This window comes from Trifolium pratense, linkage group LG7, assembly GCF_020283565.1.
Source record: "Trifolium pratense cultivar HEN17-A07 linkage group LG7, ARS_RC_1.1, whole genome shotgun sequence".
Lineage (NCBI taxonomy): Eukaryota > Viridiplantae > Streptophyta > Magnoliopsida > Fabales > Fabaceae > Trifolium > Trifolium pratense.
In genome coordinates this window covers 20,754,825-20,782,399 of record NC_060065.1, presented here as the reverse complement: position 1 = coordinate 20,782,399, position 27,575 = coordinate 20,754,825, and the positions used below count along the sequence as shown (strand labels likewise).

At 32.4% G+C, this 27,575-nt stretch overlaps 2 protein-coding genes and 1 pseudogene across 2 annotated transcripts; all 3 read left to right on the top strand.

The window, feature by feature from the left end:
- The first annotated feature begins 4,494 nt into the window (after nucleotides 1–4,494).
- LOC123896030 (F-box/kelch-repeat protein At3g06240-like) lies at nucleotides 4,495–5,937 on the top strand. The gene has a single exon (XM_045946481.1). The coding sequence runs from the start codon at nucleotides 4,495–4,497 to the stop codon at nucleotides 5,713–5,715; it is 1,221 nt and encodes a 406-aa protein (XP_045802437.1). The 3' UTR covers nucleotides 5,716–5,937.
- A 5,029-nt stretch (nucleotides 5,938–10,966) lies between these two features.
- On the top strand, nucleotides 10,967–11,506 carry LOC123896028. Its single transcript, XM_045946480.1, has one exon. The coding sequence runs from the start codon at nucleotides 10,967–10,969 to the stop codon at nucleotides 11,504–11,506; it is 540 nt and encodes a 179-aa protein (XP_045802436.1).
- Nucleotides 11,507–17,105: 5,599 nt separating this feature from the next.
- On the top strand, nucleotides 17,106–18,430 carry LOC123899390 (annotated as a pseudogene).
- Nucleotides 18,431–27,575: the final 9,145 nt, after the last annotated feature.

The following is a 27,575-nucleotide window of genomic DNA, read 5'->3' as shown; positions in this document are numbered from 1 at the left end:
TTTGTTCAAAAACAAAATTATACTTTAATTTTTTAATGTTACTTTATTTATATAATTTTTAAGTCATTAACTTCAACCAGAGTATTACCCTTAATCAAAAACTAGGGTTAATAGTACTTCAGTTGAACCAAAATATAATATTCAGTCAAAGCCTAGAGTTAATGGTGCTTCAATTGAACTGAAGTATAATCTAAGTCAAATTATACTTTACATTTTAATTTTAATTATATAACAATTATTAAAGGGTAAAATTGGGATAATGAAAAATTCATACCAAAGTCATGTATCCTATTTATTATATGTATAGATATAGATTTATAGATGTATAGATAAAAAATCTGCTTATTATAGTTACTTTCCCTTCTTTTTTTAATAAAAAAATAACAATTATTAAAGGGTAAAATTGGGATAATGAAAAATCCATACCAAAGTCATGTATCCTATTTATTATATGTATATATATGTATATGAAAACTTTTTTTTTTGTGATTCCATACTAAAGTCATGTATCCTATTTATTATATGTATAGATGTATAGATAAAAAATCTGCTTATTATAGTTACTTTCCATTCTTTTCCTTTTTTTTTAATAAAAAAATAACAATTATTAAAGGGTAAAATTGGGATAATGAAAAATTCATACCAAAGTTATGTATCCTATTTATTATATGTATAGATATAGATGTATAGATAAAAAATCTGCTTATTATAGTTACTTTCCCTTCTTTTCCTATTTTTTTTTTAATAAAAAAAATAACAATTATTAAAGGGTAAAATTGGGATAATGAAAAATTCATACCAAAGTCATGTATCCTATTTATTATATGTATAGATATAGATTTATAGATGTATAGATAAAAAATCTGCTTATTATAGTTACTTTCCCTTCTTTTTTTTTTTTTAATAAAAAAATAACAATTATTAAAGGGTAAAATTGAGATAATGAAAAATTCATACCAAAGTCATGTATCCTATTTATTATATGTATAGATATAGATTTATAGATGTATAGATAAAAAATCTGCTTATTATAGTTACTTTCCTTTTTTTTTTTTTAATAAAAAAATAACAATTATTAAAGGGTAAAATTAGGATAATGAAAAATCCATACCAATATCATGTATTCTATTTATTATATGTATAGAATAGAATAGATATTACACAATTTTTATTTGTTTTGTTCTCAAGTTATATTTTATTTGTTTTCTATCAAATAGATCCTAGTATAATAACAAAAATTAATTATTATATTTTTCATTATATATTTCCCGTCATATTTATGCTTTTTTCACTTTTTTATTTATTTATTGTCATGTATTTCTTATTATATTTAATTATTAACTTATTTATATACGTATTTATTAAATTAAATTATTTTTATTTTTATTTAGACAATAAAAAATATATATAGAAGGGACCACTTGTTATTAATGTATGATACTCAAAAGGTGGTATTATCATTGGAGCAAAATATGTATAAGTTGCATAAATATTACATGACATTGTAGATGTATGATACCCAAAGCGGTGTCACCATTGGAGATGCTCTTATATACTTTCTATATTTTGTTAAAAATATTTTTTTAGTAAAATTACAATATAAAAACATGGTTAAAACTAATAAGGATAAATTAGTAAATTTGGTAGTAATTGATTTTATTATATTAGATGTAAATAGATAATTAAATTGCATAAACATTAAGCAATTAACTTTAATTCATGCGTAAGTCACTAGGTTTGGTCTAGTGGCGAGGGGTTTAGGTAGTACGCTATAGGTTATGGATTCGATTCCCACTCATGAAATAAAAAAAAAAAACTTTAATTCATGCGTCTAAAAATTTAAATTACATATGCGTAAAAACAAATTAGTTCATATAATTCCTTCACAACTTTAATTCACAAATAAACACATATAAACAGATATATATACATCTAGCGTTTAAAATTTCAAAAAGGTGATCATAGCCAAGTGATTGAGTTATTTGCCAAGTTTCTAATGGTCTTGGGTTCGAAACCCTTGTTGTGATTTTGTTTTTACTTTTTCTGTTGTTTGAAGGCTATTTAAAAAAAATTAATTCAAAAACTGCTGCAGTAAGGACTCGAACCCGTGACATGGTAGCAATTTACAAAGAGGCAAACCGCTGGGCCATGACAATACATATTGATTAAGTTTGCGGTATGTTGTATATATACAATTAGGATTGATAGAAATACTTAACATCATCTTCAACCTCCAGCCGGGTCACTCCGACCCGGTTCCAGACCCGCGATCCCAAGCATTAACCCGGCTGTTTCATTTCGAAAATAATAATTAATTACCCAGAAGCATCACAAAAATCGTTTACAATACATTTATGAATTTAATTTTGATTCAAATAATCTAAAACAAAAAACCTAAAATCATATTTTCCAAAAACTTGAAAACAACTTAGCAGTTATCCAAACATCAACAAAATTGTTGCATTTGATTTGTTGATGAAGTAGCATGTTTGTTAGATCCAGATCTATTATGTCATAATAAACAAAAATATATTATTTTTGTTGATGATGAACATAAGTTCAGGAAAAGGAAAATGATGAAGTTTGCTTCAAAAAAATATAACGATGAAGTTGTTGATTTTTGATTTAATTTTAGTTGTAATTTTGTTTTAATTGATTTACAATCACAATTAAAATTAAAAATAATTTAAATATTGGGGTAATTTTGTAACTTTTAATATGTTAAGGACTTAGTTGAAATATTAATAAATATAAAGGTACATGGTAAGTACCATATATGTTGTTTGTACCATATAATTTAAAGTTAGTCAACACTGCATCCTTATTGGTCAGATTAGGAATGTATCAAAACATTCTAACTAAGGAATGTACCATAGAATTTTCCTTGTTAAAGTGATTCACGCAATAGCTTGGCGACGGAAGAGAGAGTCGTGGCTGAAGAGTTTAGGAAAGAGAAGGAAGAAAGAGTGGTGGCTTTTTTTTTCATTTTGAAGAAAAAAATAAGAGTGGTGGCTTAATCATCACCGAAGATTGAGAAATTTGGAAGATGAAAAAATTATTGATGTTATGGAATCTATTGACGAGTGAAATTGAGAAAGTGAAAGTTAAAAAAATAAGGAGGAAGAACAAAAAAATAGTGCTCGTGTTCAAATAATTTTTTTAAAAAAATCATAATTATTTTAGTCACGGTTATAATATACCGTGGCTAAACACCAAAATTTATGCAGTGTTGCAAGTAATTAATTGGTTTTTTTTTTCTAATTCTTTTTCGGTAAACAAAGCTAAAGAAGAAGAGAGAAAAAGAACATAAAGACAAAACGGAAGACTAATCTCCGAGGAAAAAAGTTTCTATTGCATCATTTTTAAACAAATCATGAACGCCTTGGAGGAGAGTCATGGCTTGAGAAATCAGCTTAGCGAAGAAGTCAGCGCATTAATTACATTCTCTAAAAGTGTGACAAAGGGAAACACTATTCTGGGAAGTCAACTCCTTTTTGTCCAGTATCAATATTGCGTGGTTATGATACTTAATTTGGGGACCTTTGATGAAATTGATGCGGTGTAAAGAATCTGAGTAGCAGATAAGCTCATCAATTTCCATGTTTATGGCCAATAAGAATCCTTGTAGATAGCATACAGTTCAACATACAAGATGTCATCAGAAGACCCTTGAATGAAACCAAAGAACCCTACTCCTAATGTCGGTTCAGTTGATAGAGTCATCAAGTGGAACAACAACAATTTCTCTTGTACCATTCTTAATGTCGGCAGAAGTTGTATTGGTTCCCCAACTAGATCTAGTTTCGGTGGAGAGGAGAATTTTTTGAAAGTTTCAACCATAGGCCTAATTAATGTTAAAGGAGAGTCGGCTAAAGGACCAAGTTTCATTATTCATACAACATCAGGTTGCGATATGTCTCCATGACCACCAGACACTTGCCGAGAAAAAGAGAGCTTGGTTTCCGATAGCGCCCATCTTGAGCCAATCGTAAACGTTTGCATTAGAGAAGAAATCCGGGTTGGTAAACCCAATGTGGTGTCAAAGGCTAAGTGAACATTTTGAGGCATACAAACACAAAAAATGTTATTAAAAAAGAGAGGCTTTGAAGCTCTCTAGAAAGAGTCTCTATTACATTACATGCAAATTGAAAGAGTTGAAATTAAAACTAATTAAAATTAGCAGACATAGCTATTGAAGCAAGTACCACTGCTATCCGAGACCACCCTAATAATATAATATATCTTTTTTAGCAAGTAAAATTAACATTAATTTTTAATAAAAAAATAATCATTTAAGTACTATTAACTTCACCCAATCAGATCTGAGATTAAGTCATACAATTTCTTACCGATTAAGCAAACTAATATTCAACATTTAAAAACAAAAATATATACCAAAAATGAAAAAAGATTGGAAATATATTTCATGGTTGGTAGCTTTTGGTTTGTAATTTGTCTTACTATTTGGATCCTTTTCTTTGATAATTCTAATCCATGGCTGCTGCAACAACATATAACAAGGTTAGCGCTTCTGAAATACCCAATGACATTGCTTTCTCTATTCTCTCCAAATTACCTCTTAAATCTCTTAAACGGTTCACTTGTGTTCAAAAATCATGGTCTCTTTTATTTCAAAACTCTCATTTCATGGATATGTTCCGCACCAATTTCATATCCAAACATGATGATGATGATGATGTCAACACATGTCTCCTCTTAAAGGAAAGGACATTGGAAATCGGATTTGGATATCACGATGCACTGTACATACTTTCCACCGATAGGTTTGAGGATAGGGTTAAATTAGATTGGCCACCTTTTCTAGAGAATGATTCATATATTGACATTTTAGGTTCTTCTAGTGTTAATGGCATTATTTGTATCTACCAAGACTTAGCATATGGCTTTAAAACTGTATTGTGGAACCCTGCTACCGGGGAATTCAAGATCGTTCCTCCAAGCATTCAACCCTATGGGGATATTGAGTTTAATTTACGTCCCGATGCATTTGGTTATGACAATGTTAGAGATGACTATAAGGTGATTCGGAATGCCCGATATCCCGATTCCTATGAAGGTAATTGGTATGTTGTGCCGGAGAAGGATAGTTGGTATTGGGATGGGAATGATGATGATAGTTTTTGGGACATACTAATAGAAGGTTTGTATGACCCTTTCTGGGAGATATATAGCCTAAAAAATAACTCTTGGAGGAAACTCGATGTGGCCGACATGCCTGGTCCTTGGCCATGTACTTCTCAGCTGAACTTGAACGGATTATGCCATTGGTTAGGGTTAGAATATAAAGTGTGGTCGTTTGACTTTACCAATGAGAAATTCTTCGGAACAACTTTACCCTCATATTTTAATTTTGATGGGATTCCTAATACATTTTTGAGCACAGACCTGTTGATGTTAAATGGTTGTGTTGCTTTCATGTGTCAATATGTCGACATGAATTCTTGTCACATATGGGTTTTGGGTGAACTCGGTGTTATGGAATCGTGGACTAAACTCTTTGTTTTCGGACCCTTAACTTGTGTTGGGCATTCTATTGGAGCAGGGAAGAAGAATGATATATTCGTTAGAAAAGATCAGCTAGCCCGATATAATTTCATTACCCAAAAGTTTGAGGAAGTTGCGGTTGCGGTTAACATAGTGCAAGCAGTAATTTATAAGGAAGCCCTTCTTCCAATTGAAGGAATGAGTGATTAATTTTTTTTGTAGTCTAATATTTATATTACTATACCTTTCAAGGGTGTGCTGAGTCTATGAATCTTTTAGAAATATGGTCATGTACAAAATTAACCTGACAGCTCTTCTTGATTGAAAGTTGTACTTCTTGGAATAGTTAATGAGATATCTGTTTTGCTCCAAAATTTTGATCAAAACTTGTAATTATCTTATTTGATTTTGAAAGTATTGTTTTCAATGTTATGATCATAAGTTGCTCGTCAGAATTTATAAGTTTTCAAAGTTGAATAATCAATAGGATTGGTGCATTATCATAAACACTAAGGAGGATTAAATCAGAGTTTACTGTGTTATAATGAGCTGATAATAATATTCTATATAGTATATCAGATGTTGTGTTGTGCCTATTTTCTGTGTATGTGAATGTCATAGAAATGAAGGAAATTTAATTGAAGCATTTGAATTGCATAGAATTCTAAATTAACTAGTTAATTACATAGTCTAAATACACTTTAATATGCCTAAACAAATCAAGTTTTAGATTTGAGGGGTATGCCACTTAATTTTCTCAAATTGATCATCTTATACAAAATAAGAGCTTAAAAGAGGCAAAATGAGGTTTGTAAGTAGTAGTGGCAGAGCTAGACTGAAATAATCGAGAGGACCGTGGTGGAGCTTAAAATATTATGGGTGGCTCCTATTTACGGTAAGAGCAATGCCCTTGAAATCTGGTCTATAATTCCCTGTTTACTCTATTTTTGCATCTTTACATTGACATGCACAAAACTCAATCATGATGTGTAACGATACCGAAATAGGAACACAATATTTTGGGATTTTATGGTAATATGGATTTTACTATGACTTGAAGCTACAATAGTATATTTGCAGTAAAGGAAAATGTAACAGAAGAGTCTGGGAAGTAGGGATGTCAATTTGACCCATATCCAGAGGGTACCCGCAAAAATTATCCACAACGGGTAGGGTAAAAATCCGTATTTTGGGTACGGGCACGGGTATGGGTAATTACCCGAAAAAATGAACGGGTATGGGTGCGGGTACGGGTACCTTAGTACCCACCCCGCCCCATACCCGCATAATATATATTTATTTATTTTATTTATATTATTATATTATAATATATATAAATCAATTTAAAACAATACAACTCTACTATACTATTACATATTTTTAATAAAAATATTTATTTATAACATAATATAAAAATAATGTGAATATTTAACATAAATATGAACTTTAACATAAGGTTAGTAATAATTTTGTTTATAATTTTTATTAGTCAATATTAAAATCTTTGAAATTTTTTTAATTATATTAAAATTATATGATATTTTATAATTGATCAATTTATTTTTAGTAAAAATGCGGGTAACGGGTACGGGTATGGGTACCTAGGTACCCATAGGGTATGGGGACGGGGGTAAAAGTTGTTACCCACGCGGGTATGGGGATGGGTACGGGTATTTTTTCAATCTGCGAGTATGGGGATGGGTATTATAGTACCCTACCCATACCCTACCCATTGCCATCCCTACTGGGAAGAGAGAATTGAGAGCGTCAGAGAGAGAGAGAGAGAGAGATTACATCAAACATTTCATGCCTATTCCCTTGCATTTCTTGAGTTATATATGCATAACTCATACCTTGATGTTTGCAAACATTCATACAATCCACGTGATCTTAACTGTTGATCAGAACAGGTGGATGGCCAGCTAGCAGTCCGTTGAGCAGGTGGTTGACGACGGGTCGAGCAGATGATCCACGGAGGGGGTTTGTACCTGCAGGTGCTCCGATGCCAAAGTTAGAGAGGGAACGAGAGCAAGAGAGATACAAGAGAGAGAAAGTAATTGAGTGAATGAATAGTGTTACATAGCTCTCCTGTACAGGAGAGCTTATATAGCCCCCAGCTCTGGGCCAAAGGTCCCTCTTATTGGGTTGGACTTGACAAGACCCAATAAGATAGACTACCAAGATATCACCCTTAGATAGTGGGTAGAACAATAATCTGCTCCTATCTTGGTAGAGAGGTTTCACCATGTTCTGCTGACATGAATATGGTGGGGCTAGCCATGTTGGACTTAGAGGGTGTGATGCTGGACTAGTCCTAGTCTAGTCCGGAACACCACGATTAACTTCATAATTGACTTTAAAATTAGCACCGTAGCGTAGTTTGGGATTTAGATAATATCCGGCAGCATGCGCAAAGGCCTATGCATTTGCATATCCATCTATCGTCAATGATGTCCCACAAAGGTTTGAAACTAATACAAGGTGAAAACAGAATGGTGTTTTCAGCAAACACGTAACAGAAACAGAACACCGAAATTAAATATAAATAAAAATATAGAACAGAAACAGAGGCACAGAAACAGAACTGAAACAGTGTGTAGAAACACAGAACAGAAATAGAGGTACAAAATTTTACTAGTGAAATAGAAACAAAATTTTACAGAGGTACATAACAGATTTTTAGCAGTGAAATATAAACAAAAATTTAGCATTGAAATATGAAAATAATTTTAGCAGAAAATTAGCAGTGAAGTAGGAACAAAATTTTACCTTTTCTGAAGTGAGTTGAAGTTAGTTTGAATTTTCTCTTTAGCTTGGTCCATTGCCTCATAGATAAGTCACATTGATGGTTCTTCATCTGAATCCACTAACCGGAGCACTTTGATTAAGGGACCGCAACTTTCAAGCAAATAATAACATCTTTTCAAAATTCTTATCCATAATCACTTCTTCAATTTGCTTCCCATCAGCTTTGTCTTCTGTTTAATAATGCTAACTATTTTGTAGTAGCGTTTGTTACAAGTTTATTAAACATATATAGAAAGCCTGCAAGTCGTAAATGAATTGGCTCGTTTATTCTCCTAAATACTGCTCATTACACACACGCTAAATACTCCAAAGTACAACAACAAGAATAGATTGTTGAATCTCTTTGATGCTTGAAACAATATAGAGAAAATAATAGACGAGAAGTCGCCCCTTTGGTTAAATTGATTCTCTAGACTACAAAGGCTTACCTCTCTTTCTAACACAAAATTAAATAGCATGGTCACAATACGTAAAGAGATGCAAATCATATTCAGCTGCACCATATTCCAAAACCCTAAATTCATGGACATGTTTCGCACCAATTTCTTCGCAGCCAAACAAGATAATGATGATTGTTGCAAATTGCCTTGAAAACGTGGAAAAAACATTAATCTGTTGTTTTTTCGCCCCGGGCGAAAATACCTGTGCCCCGGGCGAAATTTGAAGCAGGAAAAAGGGGACTCTATGTTTTTTCGTGCCTCAGGCGAAAAAACTGGTGCCTCAGGCGAAACAAGTGGCCTCGGGCGAAAACTGCGCAGTAATATATATGTGTCATGTTTTAGCAGCCGTAAGCGAGAGAAAATGTGAGGTTTTTAGGGTTTCTTCATCCAACATCAATCTAGGATAAAAAGGGGTTCCTTTTGGGTATATTCTAGGGTTGGGGAAGTGTTTCTAACACCTTGTAATCACTTATCATTGAAATCTCTTGGTCACGGGAAGAGATTTGGGAAAAGGGTAGAATTAGGGTTGAAGTCTAATTCTTGTAACTCTTTTGTAATGAATCTTTGTAATCAAGAAGGAAGTTTGATAGTGGATTGGAGGGTCTATCTCTCCCCCAGAGTAGGTCGATTTTGACTGAACTGGGTAAACAATTTTCATCGTGTCTTTTATCGCTTTTTGGTAGTTTTAGCTTTTGTTGATTTATTGATTATTGCTCATCCATTTTGTTTTGGTTGCTTCAATTCATTTGTCCCACACATCAAAAGTATTATTGGTGTGGTTTTTGATCCGAATTCACAACAATTGGCGCCCACCGTGGGGCAAAGGGTTAAACGGATTAAGTACCATGGATTCAAAATGGGTTATCGAGGGACTTTCCGGAAACAATTGGAATTGTGGAAAGTGAAGATGGGAGCAAGAGAAATTTCAAGGTTCGAGATGATGGATAAAACATGGCGTGTTGTTATCCGGTGCCTCGGAGGTAAAAAGCTAATGGAGATTGCGATGAAGGTTAGCCTGGAGAGGCGGTGGTAATAATACTCAACATCAGCCTGGAGAGGTGGTGATAAGAATACTCAACATCAGCCTGGAGAGGCGGTGATAATAATACTCAGTTACAAGGTTGAAGACATAGTGGATATACCGGTTTGAGGCTTTGGTGGAGGAAACTCAGTTTGACGTGGAGGTACACCAAAGTGGTATGGCTATGAAGATCTTGTGTGGAAGCAACGGTGATCAAGCTTGGTAACTTGTTAGACTGATGGAGGTAGTTGGACACAAGGAGAGTTTGAGGTTGCAACTTGTGAAACCACCTAAAATTCCAAGGTTGGTTGGAGGCAAGCATATCTTCAAGAGTACGGAAAGCTACAATCCGGGGTTTGAAGTGGGTACGGTGTAGCTTGTGGATTGCCCTAAAAATCCAAGGGCAATTGGAGGCAAACATTTTTCGGGAGTACGGAGAGGTAGACTCCGGGGGCCGAAGAGGGTATGGTGTAAACAAGTGGAGAGAGCAGCACGGTGGTTGATGGGAAGTTGGCATCACCATCGTTTTAAAGGCAAGGTGGAGATTGTTGGGAATTGCCTTGAAAACGTGGAAAAAACACTAATCTGCTGTTTTTTCGCCCCGGGCGAAAAAACCCGTGCCCCGGGCGAAATTTGAAGCAGGAAAAAGGGGACTCTCTGTTTTTTTCGTGCCTCGGGCAAAAACTGCACAGTAATATATATGTGTCACGTTTTGGCAGCCGTAAGCGAGAGAAAATGTGAGGTTTTTAGGGTTTCTTCATCCAACATCAATCTATGATCAAAAGGGGTTCCTTTTGGGTATATTCTAGGGTTGGGGAAGTGTTTCTAACACCTTGGAATCACTTATCATTGAAATCTCTTGGTCACGGGACGAGATTTGGGAAAATGGTAGAATTAGGGTTGAAGTCTAATTCTTGTAACTCTTTTGTAATGAATCTTTGTAATCAAGAAGGAAGTTTGATAGTGGATTGGAGGGTCTCTCTCTCCCCCAAAGTAGGTCGATTTTGACTGAACTAGGTAAACAATTTTCATCGTGTCTTTTATCGCTTTTTGGTAGTTTTAGCTTTTGTTGATTTATTGATTATTGCTCATCCATTTTGTTTTGGTTGCTTCAATTCATTTGTCCCACACATCAAAAGTATTATTGGTGTGGTTTTCGATCCGAATTCACAACAATGATGATGAAGACACGATGCGTCTCCTCCTAAAGCAAGCGACACCCTATCACACATCATTGTGCATTCTTTCTGGTGAGAGGTTCGAGAATAAGGTCCGATTAGACTGGCCACCTCCTTTTCTAGAGAATAATTCGTATGTTCAGATTTTGGGTTCTTCTAGTGTTAATGGCATTTTTTGTCTATTCCAAGGCTGTGCATATATCATTACAACTGTATTATGGAACCCCGCTACCAAGCAATTTAAACTCGTTCCTCCTAGCCACCAACCGGCGGAGTGTAACACTCGACCTGAGGCATTTGGCTATGACCCTGTTAGAGAAGACTATAAGGTGCTTAAAGTAGTTGAATATCCCCTGTGGTTTGAAGGTAATTGGGTTTGGTTGCCAGATGCGAATAACCACTATTGGAAGATGAATGAGTTGTTGGATGATATGTTGGATAATGACCACCAATTTTGGGATGGGGGCCACTTAACATGTATGACCCTTTCTGGGAGATATATAGCCATAAAAGTAATTCTTGGAAAAAAGTTGAAGGCTTTGATTAAATTGTGAAATTGATGGCAAAGATCACATTGGGAGTATGCCTATAGCTATCTGATACGATTGTCATGTATATTTCTTCCTCTGGAGTTTCCAGCATGAGTAGCGATACAAAATGAATGACGTGTGATTGAATTGTTATATGATCATATATCATGATATTCTCGATTTTACTTCCCCTTTCCGATATGTGGCAAGGACTGACTACATGAGCTAGTAGAGAATATTCTGATGAAATATGATCAGTTTGGTAATGTTTTCCTATCTTGCTGTGGAGAAAATTAAGATTTGATTTTGTCATCTCTTTTTTTTCTGTTCTGTTTTGTGGTCATTCATATTTCATGAGCAATGTGTTATTAAGGGAAAGAAACTTTCATAAGATGTTGAAATTTCATTCTTTAAATTGATAAAACTAGATGCTGTGATTATTCTTGGTTGTACGACGCCCACTGAATGACTGAACGCAGCTCTGATACAGTTATTAGTAGTTAAGATAGTAGTGTTAGTTTAGAATTAGTTAGATAGTTGAGCGGTATTGATTTACTCTATGCACTACTTAAGTATTCTAAAAAAAAATCTAAACATGTGCATCATTACTTAGTTATTCTACTATAATGTATTCTAAATATATCTAGAAATGTCCATCATATTTCAATTTAGAAATATCATAAGGATTCAAGAAACATGTATGATACAAGGATATGAAGGATAAAACAGAAAACAAAATACATGCAAGAAATATAGAATTAACAAAATATGAATGCTTTGAAATATTAAACTACAAAAGCTATTAAATTAAAATCTTCTCACAATACGATTCAGATTCATACCCAATGTCTTCAATCGTTTTGGTCCTTAAATCAACCATGGCTAGCTCCATATTTTCCTTTATGTAGCCATCCATATCTTCTTTTATGTAGAAGTAGAATATAACGCTCTTTTTTCCAATCCCAATATATAGGACACCTAAGGCAAAGTAAATCTCCAACAATAAAAAGTTTAGTCCATAATTAATTCTTTTACACCGAGTTCACCCAAAACCATATGCAAAAAGTAGCGGGTCATGGGAACAGTTTAAATTACACTACAAGAAAATACGGGATTAGCTACGACGACGTTTGTAGCTAACTCGTAGCTAATCTCTAGTAAAACAGAGTTAGCTACCGATTTGTTGTGAATTAGCTGTCATATAGGGCGTAGCATGGATTGGGCGACAAATCACCTATCAAAATATTTTCTAGCTAATTTGCAACTAATATAAAGAATATCCTGACTAGTTCCCATTTAATACCTAGTTAAATAGTGTTCAAAAGTTTGTGTTTCCTAACTAAATCGCTAGGATATTGTCACAACGATTTCACAATAAATCTCTAGCTAAATATCCTAGCAAGTTCACAACAATATCCAAGCTTTTTAGCTTTTTTCATTTATTTTATATAATTATAAAAAAAACCTTCCTAATCAAAACTGATTAAACTACTATATTGTAAAGAACTAAGTACATGAATAAAATGCGAACAAACCTAAAAAGCAATTTTAAAGTAATAATTACTCAGTACTGAACAAACTTAATTAAGTTAAAATTAAAATGTGCAATCCGTACACCAAAAAAAAAAAAGTGCAATCCTCAAGTACTCACTATTAAAATTCCTTGATTTAATCATTCAATTGGATCGGTGAGCATCCAACAAAAAATACACACTCAATTGGACTTCAAACATTCAAAACTTATATAAAGTAAAATTTATAATTGTCATCATATTCATACAAGACTTAGGTAGTTGTAATCTTTATTAGCTTCTGTCAAATAAGTTGTGTTAAGAGTGATCGACTTCTATTCATGTACAGTCTAGTTCATATCAAAGATTAAGATATATACTATTACACTTTATGAAACCAAAATATCAGAAAACACTCCAAGAAACATACACAAAGCAATTTTGGAGTCAATGTTATCTAGCAAATTATACGATTTTGCTAACAGCATACCTTCAACCATCTGACTGCAGTTCCACCGCCTTCTAAGCTTATTATACCCATCTAATCTAAAAATTGTTTCAATAAAAAAAGGTCAAATGAGAAAGAATTTCATTTCATCTTTTGCTTATAACCAGAAATTGCATGAGAAAATTATATTACCTTATCAGATAACAAAATATTCAGAAACATCTAGAACAACATTTGGGTCTGTACGTACTTGATGCTATACAACCTGTATGAGTTCATAACAAAACATTTTTAATCAAGTTAGCACTCTAGCCAATATAATAAGATTCCAGAAGTTGCATCAGTTTAAATGCTAAGGTCATATGCAATTAAAGCAACAAATCGATTTAAAACCGTCAAATATGTCTCCGTTACGTAACGATTCCTTCCTGAGACAACAAAGGATGTATGATGTATCATTGCTAAAGTCAAGCGAGGGTAAGGTTGTTACAAAGAATATCTCGTTACGAAAATCAAATGACAACATATAATGTTCCTTTCCTGTTCCAACCAGTGAGAAAATTCATTCATGTGAATGACCTCGCCAAGGTTTAGGCAAATTGGCCGCATCAAGTTTCTTCCAACAGTTACTTCTAAGGTTAATTCCCAAAAAGGGTCATGTCTTTGATATTTGTTCCTCCCATAAAATGTCATCATCATCGCCCTCCCAATAACAGCCATCCTTCTTAGGCACAAAATTTAAGGGATATCGAGTATAGTGAATGATCTAATGATCTTATAGTCATCTCTAAGAGAGTCATAACCAAATCCTTGTGGCTCATGAGTAAGCTCGATGTTGAAATATGGTTGAATGCTAAGAGGAATGATCTAAAATTCCCTAGTATCTGGATTCCACAATATAGTTTGTGACGTCATCATCACTGCCTTGTGAGAGACAAAGAATGTCATTAACACTAGTTGAACCCAAAATTTTAACAGACAAGCCATTTTCTTGAAAATGAGGTGGCCAATCTAATATGACCCTATCGTCAAACCTTTCACCAGAAAGAATGCACAATTACCCAACACGTTCAATATTCATTGGATTGTGTTCGTTATCAAACTTGCACTTTCACTATCAAATCTGAACTGAACCAACCCGATTGTTAACGGGTTGGGTTAGATTCGCGGGTTGTTCATAAAATAAATAAACAAAATTGATAAAAAAAATTCATTTTAAAAAACTTCTAAAAAACCTATAATACAATTTAACACAATATTGTGACACATTTCTAGCACTTAAATTGAATAAAACACGTTCATTTAACTTCAAATAAAAATTCATCATTAATCATTAATCGATGGATGCTGCAACAACAAATGATCAGGTTAGTAGTTCTGACAAACCTGACGACATTGCTTTCTCTATTCTCGCTAAATTGCATCTTAAATCCCTCAAACAATTCTTGCATTAAAAAATCATGGTCTCTGTTATTCCAAAACCCTCATTTGATGAACATGTTCCATAACAATTTTTCAAATCCAAACATGTTCCGCAACCAGTGCTGGCTCCGAGATTTTGGAGGTCCAGGGCAAATAATAAAAATGGATCCCTAATAAAAAATGCAGTTTTTTTTATAAAAAGAACATCATTTGTTTAAATTGTAAATAATGTTAATAACATCAAAAATAGTTATTTTTATGTGTAACTGACATAAAAAAAAGTCATATTCCGCAACATTGAAATTGAAACGATAAATAAAAGATTAACAGATTATTAATAAATAAAATTAACATTTACATAACAAATAAAATAAATAACAAAATTGATAGTGTCTTGATGATCTAAAAAAAATTGACAGTGTTTTGATGATCTAAAAAAAAAAATTGATAGTGTTTTTTCATAAAAATTACAATTTAATTTTATAAATTAATTCTTTATTTTCATAGAAATTTTTCAAAGAAATAACAAAATGTGGTTTTTTTTATATAGATAAAGTAGTAAAGTTATTTATGAGTTATAAAGTTATTTTATTTATAGAAAAAATCATCATTTTGTAAAAAGAAATAATTTTTGAATTAGTTTGATTTATAATTTTTATGGTGGTATTGATTGTGATTTGTTGAAAGTTGATTTATTTAAATAAAACGAACAAAAAATTGCCAACCAAAAAGTGACAAATCTGGGAATTGAACCCAGTACCACCTACTTCCAACTGACCTGGGAATTGCACGCTAACCAACTAAGCTACCATCAATTCATGTAAACAAAATCTCAGCACAAATACTTAACCAATTAAATTTAACATGATGGGCCAAAAAAAATTGAGGCCCCAGTTTTTTGGGGGCCCTGGGCTCGGGCTCTGCTTGCCCTGGCCCAAAACCGGGCCTGTCCGCAACTCAGTGTGTATTTTCTCAGGTGAAAGGTTCAAGTATAGGGTCAAATTGCCACCTCCTTTTCCAATCGCAGTCGATTTTATATTAATATTTTCACAAAACAAGTCTCACAATTCCAATCGTAGTCGATTTGATATTCATTCCTTCAATTGAAAGAGGGTTCTCATTATAAAATGCAATCTTCTCACAAACCAAGTCTCCTTTGTCCTCAATCCTTTGAGTACTCAAATCATTCCTTTGAAGGCTAGGTGGAATTAAGGATCTTATATTCCCCGGTAGCAGGTTTCCACAATGCAGTTGTTGCAGTTGGTGTTGTTGTTTCTAAGTAATTGCCATGGCATTGGTAGAGACAGAGAATACCATTAATAATTGCACAATACAAAATATCAATATTTGAATCATCCTCTTGAAAAGGAGGTGGCCACCTCCTTTTCAAGAGGATGATCCATATATTGTCATTTTAGGTTCTTTTAGTATTGTTAATGGCATTATTTGTATCTACCAAGACGTAGGCAATGACACAAAAACTGTATTGTGGAACTCTGCTACTGGGAATTAAGATCGTTCCTCCAAGCCTTCAACCCTATGAGAATATTGAGATGCATTTAGTAATGACTAAAAGTAATTTATAAGGATTAGTGCATTATCATAAACACCGGTTTCAAATTTGAGGGCAATATATACCATGGATTCATAATTAGATCCGCATCTGTAATTTCGGCAACAAAATTGCTGAAGCGGTAGTCTCTACAACCGAACTGCACTGCAATTAGATCCGCATCTGTAATTAAAGCTTCATGATTCATGGAAATCATGCCGATTTAATGTTGCCAGAAACAATCTCTAGAATATATTAAATATATTAATTCGAGTCTATTAGTTTCTTCAGTTATGCGCGGATGATATATTTGGTTTAAAAATATATTAAGAATTTAATTTATGTAGACAAGTGATTTTCATATATTTAATTCCTAAAATGAAAAGGAAAAAAATTATACACTTTTGACTACTATTATTGTTATAATAGTGGCCAGATAGGTCCCTTATGTGTGATAGTACTTTGTCTATTCTACTAAGTTGTGTAAAAGATTATATTTTACATTTTTCATATACATGTATTTTACTATTTTTTATGCACATTTTTTCAAAAAAAGAAAATCATATTTTATGCCATTTGTAAGGATTAATTTCTAGTGATTTATTTTCTCTTACAAAAGAGTATACTCATAGACAAGAGTGTATATTTACAACTCCTCTTCAAGAGAATTTGAGATTGCAATTTCCATCAATGGATGCTACAACAACAAATGATCAGGTTAGTAGTACTCACATACCCGACGACATTGCTTTCACTATTCTCGCTAAATTGCCTCTTAAATCCCTCAAACGATTCTCTTGCGTTAAAAAATCATGGTCTCTTTTATTCCAAACCCCTAATTTTATGAAAATGTTCCATAACAATTTTTTCAAATCCAAACATGATGAGGACAACGATAAAACGCATCTCCTCCTAGTGGAACGCACACAGAGTTCTCTCTTTAACCACTCATTGTGCATTATGTATGGTGAAAGGTTCGAGGATAGGGTCAAATTAAATTTGCCACCACCTTTTCAATATCATGACAATTCCACTCGTAGTCAATTTTATATTAATATTTTGGGTTCGGCTAGCATTAATGGCACTCTTTGTCTCTACGAAGGATGGGGCAATCACACAACAACTATATTGTGGAATCCTGCTACTGGGGAATTTCAGCTCATTCTCCTAGCCTTCAACCATATGTGAACATTGAGTTTAATTTTCCTCCTCAAGGATTTGGTTATAACTCTGTTAAAGAAGACTATAAGGTGATTCGTAATGTTGAATATCCTGAAGACTTTAAAGGCGATTGGATTTATTTACCAAACAAAGGTGACCCTTTCTGGGAGGAGGAGGAGGAGGAGGAGGAGTTCTTAGTTGATAGGTATGACCCATTTTGGGAAATATATAGCCTCAAAAGTAATTCTTGGAGGAAACTCGATGGGGTCGATATGCCTATTCCTTTGCCAGGTATGTCTCATGTTAACTTGAATGAATTTTTCCATTGGTTGAGCCTAAAAGATGGTATGGTGTCGTTTGACTTTAGCAAAGAGATATTTTTTACAACAGCCTTACCCTCTGACTCGAATGTAATACATAAATTGGTGGAGAGTAACTTGGTGGTGTTAAATGGGTCCGTTTCTCTCGTCAATAATTATCACTTGACTGATTTTCACATATGGATTTTGGGTGAAGTTGGTTTCAAAGAATCATGGAGAAAATTTTTCATTGTTCGACCCTCAAGTGGTTTTATGAAGCCTATCGGAGCAGGGAAGAAGAGCCATATATTTTTCAGGGATATGAAAAGTGATGAGATAGCTTTGTTTGATTTTAGTACCAGGATTGCAAAAACTGGGATTAAAGTAGATTCGCTTTGTGAGCAGATTGTCATTTATAAGGAAAATCTTCTTCCTCTTGGAGGGATGAAAAATTAATAGTTTATGCAGTCTAATTTAATTTAATGAACTTGTTGTGTTTGTTGAGTCTATTAGCTTTATTTTCCCAGGGTCTGAAACTGTAGTTTTGTTATGTCTTATTTTGGAATACTATACTCCATAAAACTACCTAATCTTGGTACAAGTGAAACATAGTTGAGTTTTTTGTTTTTTGATTAATGATTCATTCACATTATATATGATTAATTAGTATTTGTTCTTAGAGTGTGTCAAATCAAATCAAATGATGAGTGCATGTGAAAGCTTTGGATTTAATATTGTGTTGGACTTTTTTGACTTTTGAGACAGTCTAACGGAGGTATTTATGAAACACGACACGGATACAGGTACGTTGACACCGATAATAATCTGAGAAAATGACGCAATTTAGGGGGTGTATTAGATTGAGATTTCAAAAGACTATTTTGGCAAAAGAAAATCTTGAAGATTTTAAAAGACTTTGTGAGATTATATTGATTTTGTAAGATTTTAAAAGACTTTTTACATTCAAGATTCTTAACACAAGACTCTGTGAGATTTTATAACATAGACTTTTGAGATTTCAAAGAACTTTATGGAATTTTAACATTTAAATGACTTAATAAATTCAATACAAATTTCTTCCAAAAATATAATAATCAATCATTTCTTAAAAAACATCAAGGAATTAATATAAACAAATAAAATCAATGAATCAATTTTTTTTTAAAATAATCATAAAAAAGAACAAGAGAACTAAAAACTTTATCAGAAAACACTCATCATAATAAAAGGCTGCAAAATTATATATATATTTCTTGGTTACAAAATTATGTTAAAGATCAATTTTATAAGGCAGCAGAAAAATCATTTTCAATAAAAAAAAATAATCAGAAAATTGTTTTGATCAATTGAGTTTCAAAGGAATAGAAATATTATGAACGTCCCTTCCATGGCAACCTTCAGGTGGAGAAAAAGAATGGTTGAGTTGCATATGTTAGGGAATTGTGGTGGTGGAGAAAAAGAATGTGGAGTGAGAGAGAACGATCAAGAAACACACAGGAAAAAAAAGTCTTGAGTGAGTTTGAAAAAGTCTTGATGTTTTATGTGAGATTGATGAAAGAAGAATGTATATGTATTTTCAACTAAAAAGTCTCACACAATCCATTAAAATCCATTCAAAGAAAGAATCAATTCAAATCTATATATTTTTGAATACCACAACACATTTTATAAATCATGAGAAATCTTAATTGAATACCAACAGATTTCGTTGGATTGAAAAAAAAATCTTGATTGTCTTAATTGAAAACCACGAGATTTATTTACATTTTATAAAAGTCTTGATTGAATACCTCAAGACATTTTTATTATAAAAAAGTCTTTTAAAATCCATTGAAATCTCAATTCAATACACCCTCTTTAATGTAATTATAAGTGTCGGTGTCCAACATTGTGACACGCCTAATCCGAGGAGTGTCCGTAATTCAGAGTAATTTGTATGATCATTTCTGTTAATATATGAAACAATTTGCTGTCAATTGCTCTGTATTCATTCAAAGTTCTATGATGTATTTGTGCAGAATATCATAAAATTGTATGAAGTATAGTTGCTGTCATATATGCTATAAAGATTTCTTGGTCATAAAAGAATTACAGAGTTCTGGAAACATGTGAATCATCATAGTTTGTGAGGTTTTGTAACTCATTGCCTAATTGCTAGTGCAAGATGCAAATTTAGGCAGATGAATATGTTGAGCAGAGCCTCTCTGAATTGTGTCGGAGCCGTCATATTATTATTATTATTATTATTATTATTATTATTATTATTATTATTATTATTATTATTATTATTATTATTATTATTATTATTATTATTATTATTATTATTATTATTATTATTATTATTATTATTATTATTATTATTATTATTATTATTATTATTATTATTATTATTATTATTATTATTATTATTATTATTATTATTATTATTATTATTATTATTATTATTATTATTATTATTATTATTATTATTATTATTATTATTATTATTATTATTATTATTATTATTATTATTATTATTATTATTATTATTATTATTATTATTATTATTATTATTATTATTATTATTATTATTATTATTATTATTATTATTATTATTATTATTATTATTATTATTATTATTATTATTATTATTATTATTATTATTATTATTATTATTATTATTATTATTATTATTATTATTATTATTATTATTATTATTATTATTATTATTATTATTATTATTATTATTATTATTATTATTATTATTATTATTATTATTATTATTATTATTATTATTATTATTATTATTATTATTATTATTATTATTATTATTATTATTATTATCAATAAGACAATAAATACCATCATACTATTTATGCATTGTTTCAACACGCAAGATGCAAATATCTGCAAAATTCAACTTCAATCATGAGTTCCTCAAGACACTATCATTTGAAAGGCTTCTCCAAACAGTAATTATTCTGTCAAAACTGTTTATCGTCTTTGCCTGAATCTTGTCTCGAATGATATCAAGTTTTTTTAACGTGGAGTTTTATTAGTTGTTTTAGTTTTGTACTTGTAAATGCATTTGTCTTTTGTATTTTGAATGATGTCAAAAATAAGGTAGAAATAATTTGATTTGATTAAGGTAAAAGTTTGGGTAAGTTTTTAAATTATTTTTTTTGCAAATATACAATTGAACTTAGTGAAAAATGTGAAAATCTGGTCTATGAATAGGTGCATGGCTGCTATGCACCGGTTCATCGCAAGACAAACACAATCTTGTACTGGTACAAGATTATCTTGTACCTATACATGTTTCCCAGATTTGTTATGACCTGTGCATGAACCGGCACATGGCTGATGTGCACCTGTGCATGCCTGATGTGCACCATGTGCATTCCCTGTATGCATCTGTGCATAGAAACTTGCACTTGTGCAAAGATAATTTCCAAGAGATCAAGAGGGATTGATAATTGGGTTTGATCAAGGGGTTTGAGGGATTCGTCAAGGGAAATCTAAGCACGAAACTTCAATTACAATTGAAGTGGTTGGTATTCAATCAAGGTTTGGGGGAATGCTCCAAGATCAAGGGTTGGTGATAGGTTTTGGTGAAGAAGTGGAATTGACAACTAGAGGATTGTTGGAGATTGAAGAACAAGGATTAGAGTTTCAACATCAACTAGGAGTGTTACTCAAGGGTTGTTGTGTATTGTTCTCTAAACTTCTTTGTAAACTCATTCATAATCTTTTTGAGAAAATAAATTCTCAATTCCTCTTTTTGGGAATTGGGGGGAGACGTACCGGACGAAAGCGAGGACGACGAAATCTGAGAACTTCCTAATCGCGTCTTGTGTGTCTTTACGATTCCCTATTGTAAGTACTTCACACAGTAGAAAATCTCGGCCGTGGATTTATGATCGGACAGTTCAAATTAATTAACTATTTATTTAATATTTTAACACAATTTTTAATCTCATTCATTCTTTTTTTTATTAGACAATCTACAACAATTACTGCATGCATTAACGCAGTAACTGTAATATACAATTCCGTCAATGGAGTGGAAGATTGAGCGGAGGATACTTTTACATTCACTTTTTCACTATAAAAAATGTTTTTCATTCCCATTTCCCCCACGCTTCGGAGAATATTTTTTCCACATCTTCTGATGGTGGGTTCTTAGTCTATTAGATCAAAACTAAGGTTATACATGAAAATAAAGAAGATTGCTTCAAAAAAAAGAAGGAAAATAAAGATAGGAATTTAAAATTAGAAAAAATAAATTCAACTTCATTCATGCTCCTCTAAGGAAGCAACAACACACTTATTAAATAGCCAGGGTTTCCATAGTGGATCTAATAACAATTGGGTCATGGGCTTTTGAAGGAATTTAAAGTGAGTTCTTTTTTTTTCGCGTCTCTCGAGCCTCTTAGGCTCTCTTGATTTTTTTATTTTACCTTCACGCTACTTATGTAGTGTACCGGGCCATGGACCAGGGTGTGATTTGTTAAGGCCCAATACGAAAAAGCCCAATGGGAGCATCTAAAGGAGAAGCGTGAAAACAACCATGAAAAACACATGATAAGCATGATCCACCATGACTTGGAGAAGAAGGAAGAAACTTGGAGAAGAAGGAAGAAGCTTGGAGAAGAAGGAAGAAGCTTGGAGAAGAAGGAAAAGAAACCGCCCACTACCCATGAATTCCTCTCCAAGCAAGGCGGTTATCAAGCAACAAGAGGGAGATGTTTTGCCTATAAAGAGGATCTTCTTCAAGAGATTAAAGGAGACTCTCTCATTCTGAAAAACCACCATACTTTCATTCTTGTAAAGAGACAACTCTTTAATTCTTGTAAAGTCAATCAATTTTTTCTCTGATCATACTTGTATCAATTATCAATCCTGAATAATACAAACCCCCTATGTTCTTCACCAGAACAGGACAACAACTGACTGATAAAACTCCCAGGGTTGTTGGGATTGGATCAGGTGTAATCACATTCAATAATCAATAATACAACCCCCTTTGAGTTTTTACCAGAACATGTAGTGAGTCTAAAAATACGAAAAATGAGAAAAAGTTTGTTCACTGTCTATACTGTGAACTATAATCACATTAATGACAACGAACCTGTCGGCAATAAGAAAAAAGTTTCCCATGCAATCAAACTGTGTTGCCACATGGCCAAATGTGATTAGCTGCGTGTTTTGTTGTGTCATAGTTTTAGCTGATCAGAATTCATGGTGAATTCTATAAATTGACACCACTAATTGTGTCAAATTTTTTTCACTAACCATCCCATTCTCCTCTTCCATTCTCATACTGTCAATGTATTCATTTTTTTTGTTGTGTATTTTGTTTATTGTTTCATTTGTAAACGACCGCATAATCCGTTGTCGATTAGTCATATTGTTCATACCAGTGTTGTTTAGTCACCATGATTGGAAGTAATATGTTAATTGAGGAGAGACCTTTTGTGTCCTAATTGAGAATAATATGACTGACCAAAATAGAGGTCACTCAAATGAAATTTTACATCTTTGGAGTCAAAACCCAATCCATGTGCTGGAGCAGCAAAGCTGGCTTAAGTACTAATGGAAAAACAAGTGGGGCTTGCAGGCCAAACCCCTTCCATTTAATTTAAGGTAAATTCTAATATGGACCACTTCATGAAGTGGTCTATGGTGGACCAATCACGAATAACATCATAACGAATACGAATTTTACAAAATCCACGGTTGGATTGAAAGTTTAGATCATATAGATCATCCATAGAAAAATTTAGAAAAATTGAAAATCATTTGATATGTTATTGAGACACATCAAGATTAACGGTTTATTAAATAACGTAAATATTGATGGGTCTCAATAACATATCAAATGATTTTCAAAAAAATTTAAAAAATTTATAGATGGTCTATACAATATAAACTTTCAATCCTATAGCGAATTTTGTAAAATTCATATTCGGTAGATCACTTATCCATGGTGGACCACTTGTGAAGGTGGTCCACCGTAGCATTAGCCTTAATTTAATACATATTTTGAAAAAAATGTGATTTTGACTATGTTTTGATCTTCAATAAGGGTTCGTTTGGCCCAGCTTTTTTTAGAGTTTATGCAAACAACTTATGCAATATAAATTAGGTTTTATGCTATTTTATAAGTTCATACTAGTGAAAATTGTAATTTTATAAGCTATTTTATCATAAACTACTTTGACAAACTTATAATAATATATAAAAATTGCATAAGCTGTTTGCATAAGCTCTAAAAAAAGCTGGGTCAAACAAGCCCTAAATGTGTGTATATGTTATATGATGTCAAAATTAGTGTTTAAATTTAGAAATCTAGATAGATATATGATGACAATTTCGCAAGTGCACGAATAAATCGTTCAAGTAATAGTTCAAGATATCGTTCCACACGAGGATTGTTTTAATTCGCACAACAGTAATCGTATCTAACACTCTTAGACTGAAAACACATAATTTGGGGGCAGTTTTAGCAAAATAATTCGAAAGTTGTTCAAAGGTTAATGAGGCGATTGAAAATCTTTCGGATCCTTTACTTCGCATGCAACAACGCAACTTTGTACACAATAGAATTGATCAAGTTCACTTAAGATAGAATCACCACTATTTGAATTCAATCTCTTGAATCTCAATTATCTCAATCAATCACAAATCCCTAATCTCTTAGGTGATTTGTGATTCATCGAGGTTTTCAACACAACATTCCATAATCATAATTGATAATGCCTAATCTCTTAAACATAATCAATTATCCAAACATTCATAGTTCAACAATCAATTCCTATTCTCATATCAAATTAATCATACAAATCATCACATTAATGGCCAAGAAATGTGAAGCATTAAGCAAAAGGAAGGTTTGATTAAGTGGAACTTGAGTCAATTACAAACTGATGCACAAATTTACATTAAAGAGTTTGAAGAAAATTCACCTAGGATCTCCAATCAATGGAGTCTAGTGATCCATCCTAAGCATCAAATCCGATGAATGAGGTGAAGATCTCTTCCATTCCATCATCTCTACAAGAATCTTCACTTGAAACAGGTTGAAAATCACAGATCACACTCTAGATTCAATTCTTTCGCCAAAAAGTCGAACCCTCGTAACTGATGCTCTGTTTTCTTTTATAACATTTTGAACCTGCACCATGCGCAGGCCTTGGCGCCATGGCGCAATTTGGAAGTTACAATCTGCGCCACTGCGCAGCTCACAGAGAACGAACACCTTCTGAATCCTTACAATTGCGCCATGCGCAGGCCCACTGCACCATGGCGCAGTCAACAGTTAGAACAGGCTTCTTTCAATATTCAATTGCGCCAACGCGCAGCTCTTCTGCGCCATGGCGCAGAACACATAGATATCTTCTTAATCCTTCAAATTGCGCCATGCGCAGTCCCTTGGCGCCATGGCGCAGAAAGCAGAACAATTCCAATCTTTCGAACCCTTAATTGCGCCATGCGCAATACTCCTGCGCCATGGCGCGGGTTTAATTTCAAATTTCCCTATTTTTCTTGCTCAACACTCTACCTTTAATTTGGCTCTTTTTCCACTTATTGTGATCAAATTCCTTACATTATTACCTAGGTTTTGCCTTAAATTGCTCGAATAACATGTAATGATGAGGATTCATCAATATATATTTATGGGCCTGTTTGTTTTAAATTTAAAAAAAAATGGATTTTTTCTTTGTCTTTTTTAAAATAGATTTTCTAAAACCGTTTTTCAAAATATTACAAGTTTTTTTATATTCATTTTTTCTTAATTAAAACACTAATTTTGACATCATGTAACATAAGCACACATTATTGAAGATAAAAATATAGTCAAAATCACAATTTTTACAAGAAGTTGTATTTCAAAAATGATTTTTATGAAAATCTTTTTTTTTTTTGCTTTCACAGTGTCGGTACTCATAATTTTTAATTAAAATATTGATATTACAATATTGATATTTCAACTTTATTCATGAAAATTTTAAAGACTATATATATATATATATAGAGAATGTATACTATGAGAATGGTAAAAATATATGAGAACATGAGAATGAATATCAGCCATTAGATTAAAAATAAATGGTTGAGATTAAAACATTACTATATGCCTTTGTGACATGTGATTCTCATTTCCATTCTCTCTCTCTCCAACCTCACACATACGCATCTCCCTTCTTCCTCCTCAACATCTCACACAAACATCTCCCTCCCTCCCGGTGACCATCATTCCCGACGAACATCTCTCCTCCGGCGACCATCTCTCTCCCGGCCGCTCCATTTGTTCTTATTTCTTTTCTTTTTGATTTTTTTTGGGTTCCAATTGAAACATGGTGAATTGGTGATGTATTAATTTCAATGCTATATTTGGTTCTCTGAATTGTTTTAGTAACAAATTGACATTGGGTAAACTTGGTATTAAAATCAAACCAATCTTAATGGAAAAAATATGAAACGACAAAGTATAGACAGTAAAGTAGAGGACGAATGACGGCAGTAATTGAGCTGTGACGTCAACGGTGAAGCAGCGGCTGAGACTCTCCTAGCTGGTTGTCGTTTTATCACTGTCGTTGTCACTTATTCTTAATTTATAGAAATCAGATCATCACATGATAAAAGGGATAAGAAATCGAAATCAATTTGAGAAGGGATTAAGAAAAGGAAAATCGAAATAACGAAAAGCTTGATGCCACTCCGCCACTGTACTGTTGGCCATGGTAGCCGCTGCAGAATGAGATTGATGTGTTGAGAAAGAGAGAGAGATGGAAAAAAAATTGATGAAGGAAGAGAGAGAGTCAGAGAAGGTGAGTGGTGACCGAAGAGAGATAGTCAGAGAAAGAAGGGGAGAAGAAAGAAAGTGTCACGTGACACACTTAGAGTACTGTCTTAATCCTAGTCTTTCCTTTTTAATCTAATGGCTGATATTCATTCTCATATTCTCATATATTTTTACCATTCTCATATTATACATCCTCTGAGAAATCGAAATCAAAACTAAGATTTTTTCAAGTTATCCAAAATCTAAATTATTGAATTCTTTTGGAATTCATAATGAAAAATATAATTGAGTTTTCTAAGTTCTTCGGGTATTAAGGGCCCGTTTGGCCGGACTTTTTTTCCTCTTCTTTTTTACTTAAAAGTAAGAAGATAGGCCAAACAACAGTTTCTATATTTTAGAAAAAATAATAATTTATTATCAAATATATCTTTTAACCCTATTATAATAAAAAACAACAACTTTTAACTTTTTTTTATAAAAAAATTTAAGATTTACCAAACAATTTTAACTTTAGTTAAAAAACTATTATTTCTAGCTTTATGATTAAAAGAACTTCTGCACCTAAAAAAAAAGTTAGGCCAAACGGACCCTAAGTCTATTGAATTAAGTTTTTGGTTTTTTTTTTGTCTCTTTCTTTTTATTTTAATTTTGTTTTTTTAATTAAAAAAAAATTTAACATATGCACCAATTACACATGTTAAGAAAGTAAAAATAGAAATAATATTCTAAATATTAAATTTTTTTAACACAATTTTCCATATTTAGAAAAATAAATCAAAATTCTATAACTCACGATGCAAAAAGAAAAAAAAAACGAAAGTTTTGATTTTTGACAAAACGGTAGTTTTGATTTGAAATCTTTATTATTCAACGTTAAAATCACAAACTCATAATTCATAAATCATTCTCCAA

Coding starts and splice junctions, on each gene's coding strand:
- LOC123896030 (XM_045946481.1), top strand. CDS start 4,495: ATGGCTGCTGCAACAACATATAACAAGGTTAGCGCTTCTGAAATACCC.
- LOC123896028 (XM_045946480.1), top strand. CDS start 10,967: ATGCGTCTCCTCCTAAAGCAAGCGACACCCTATCACACATCATTGTGC.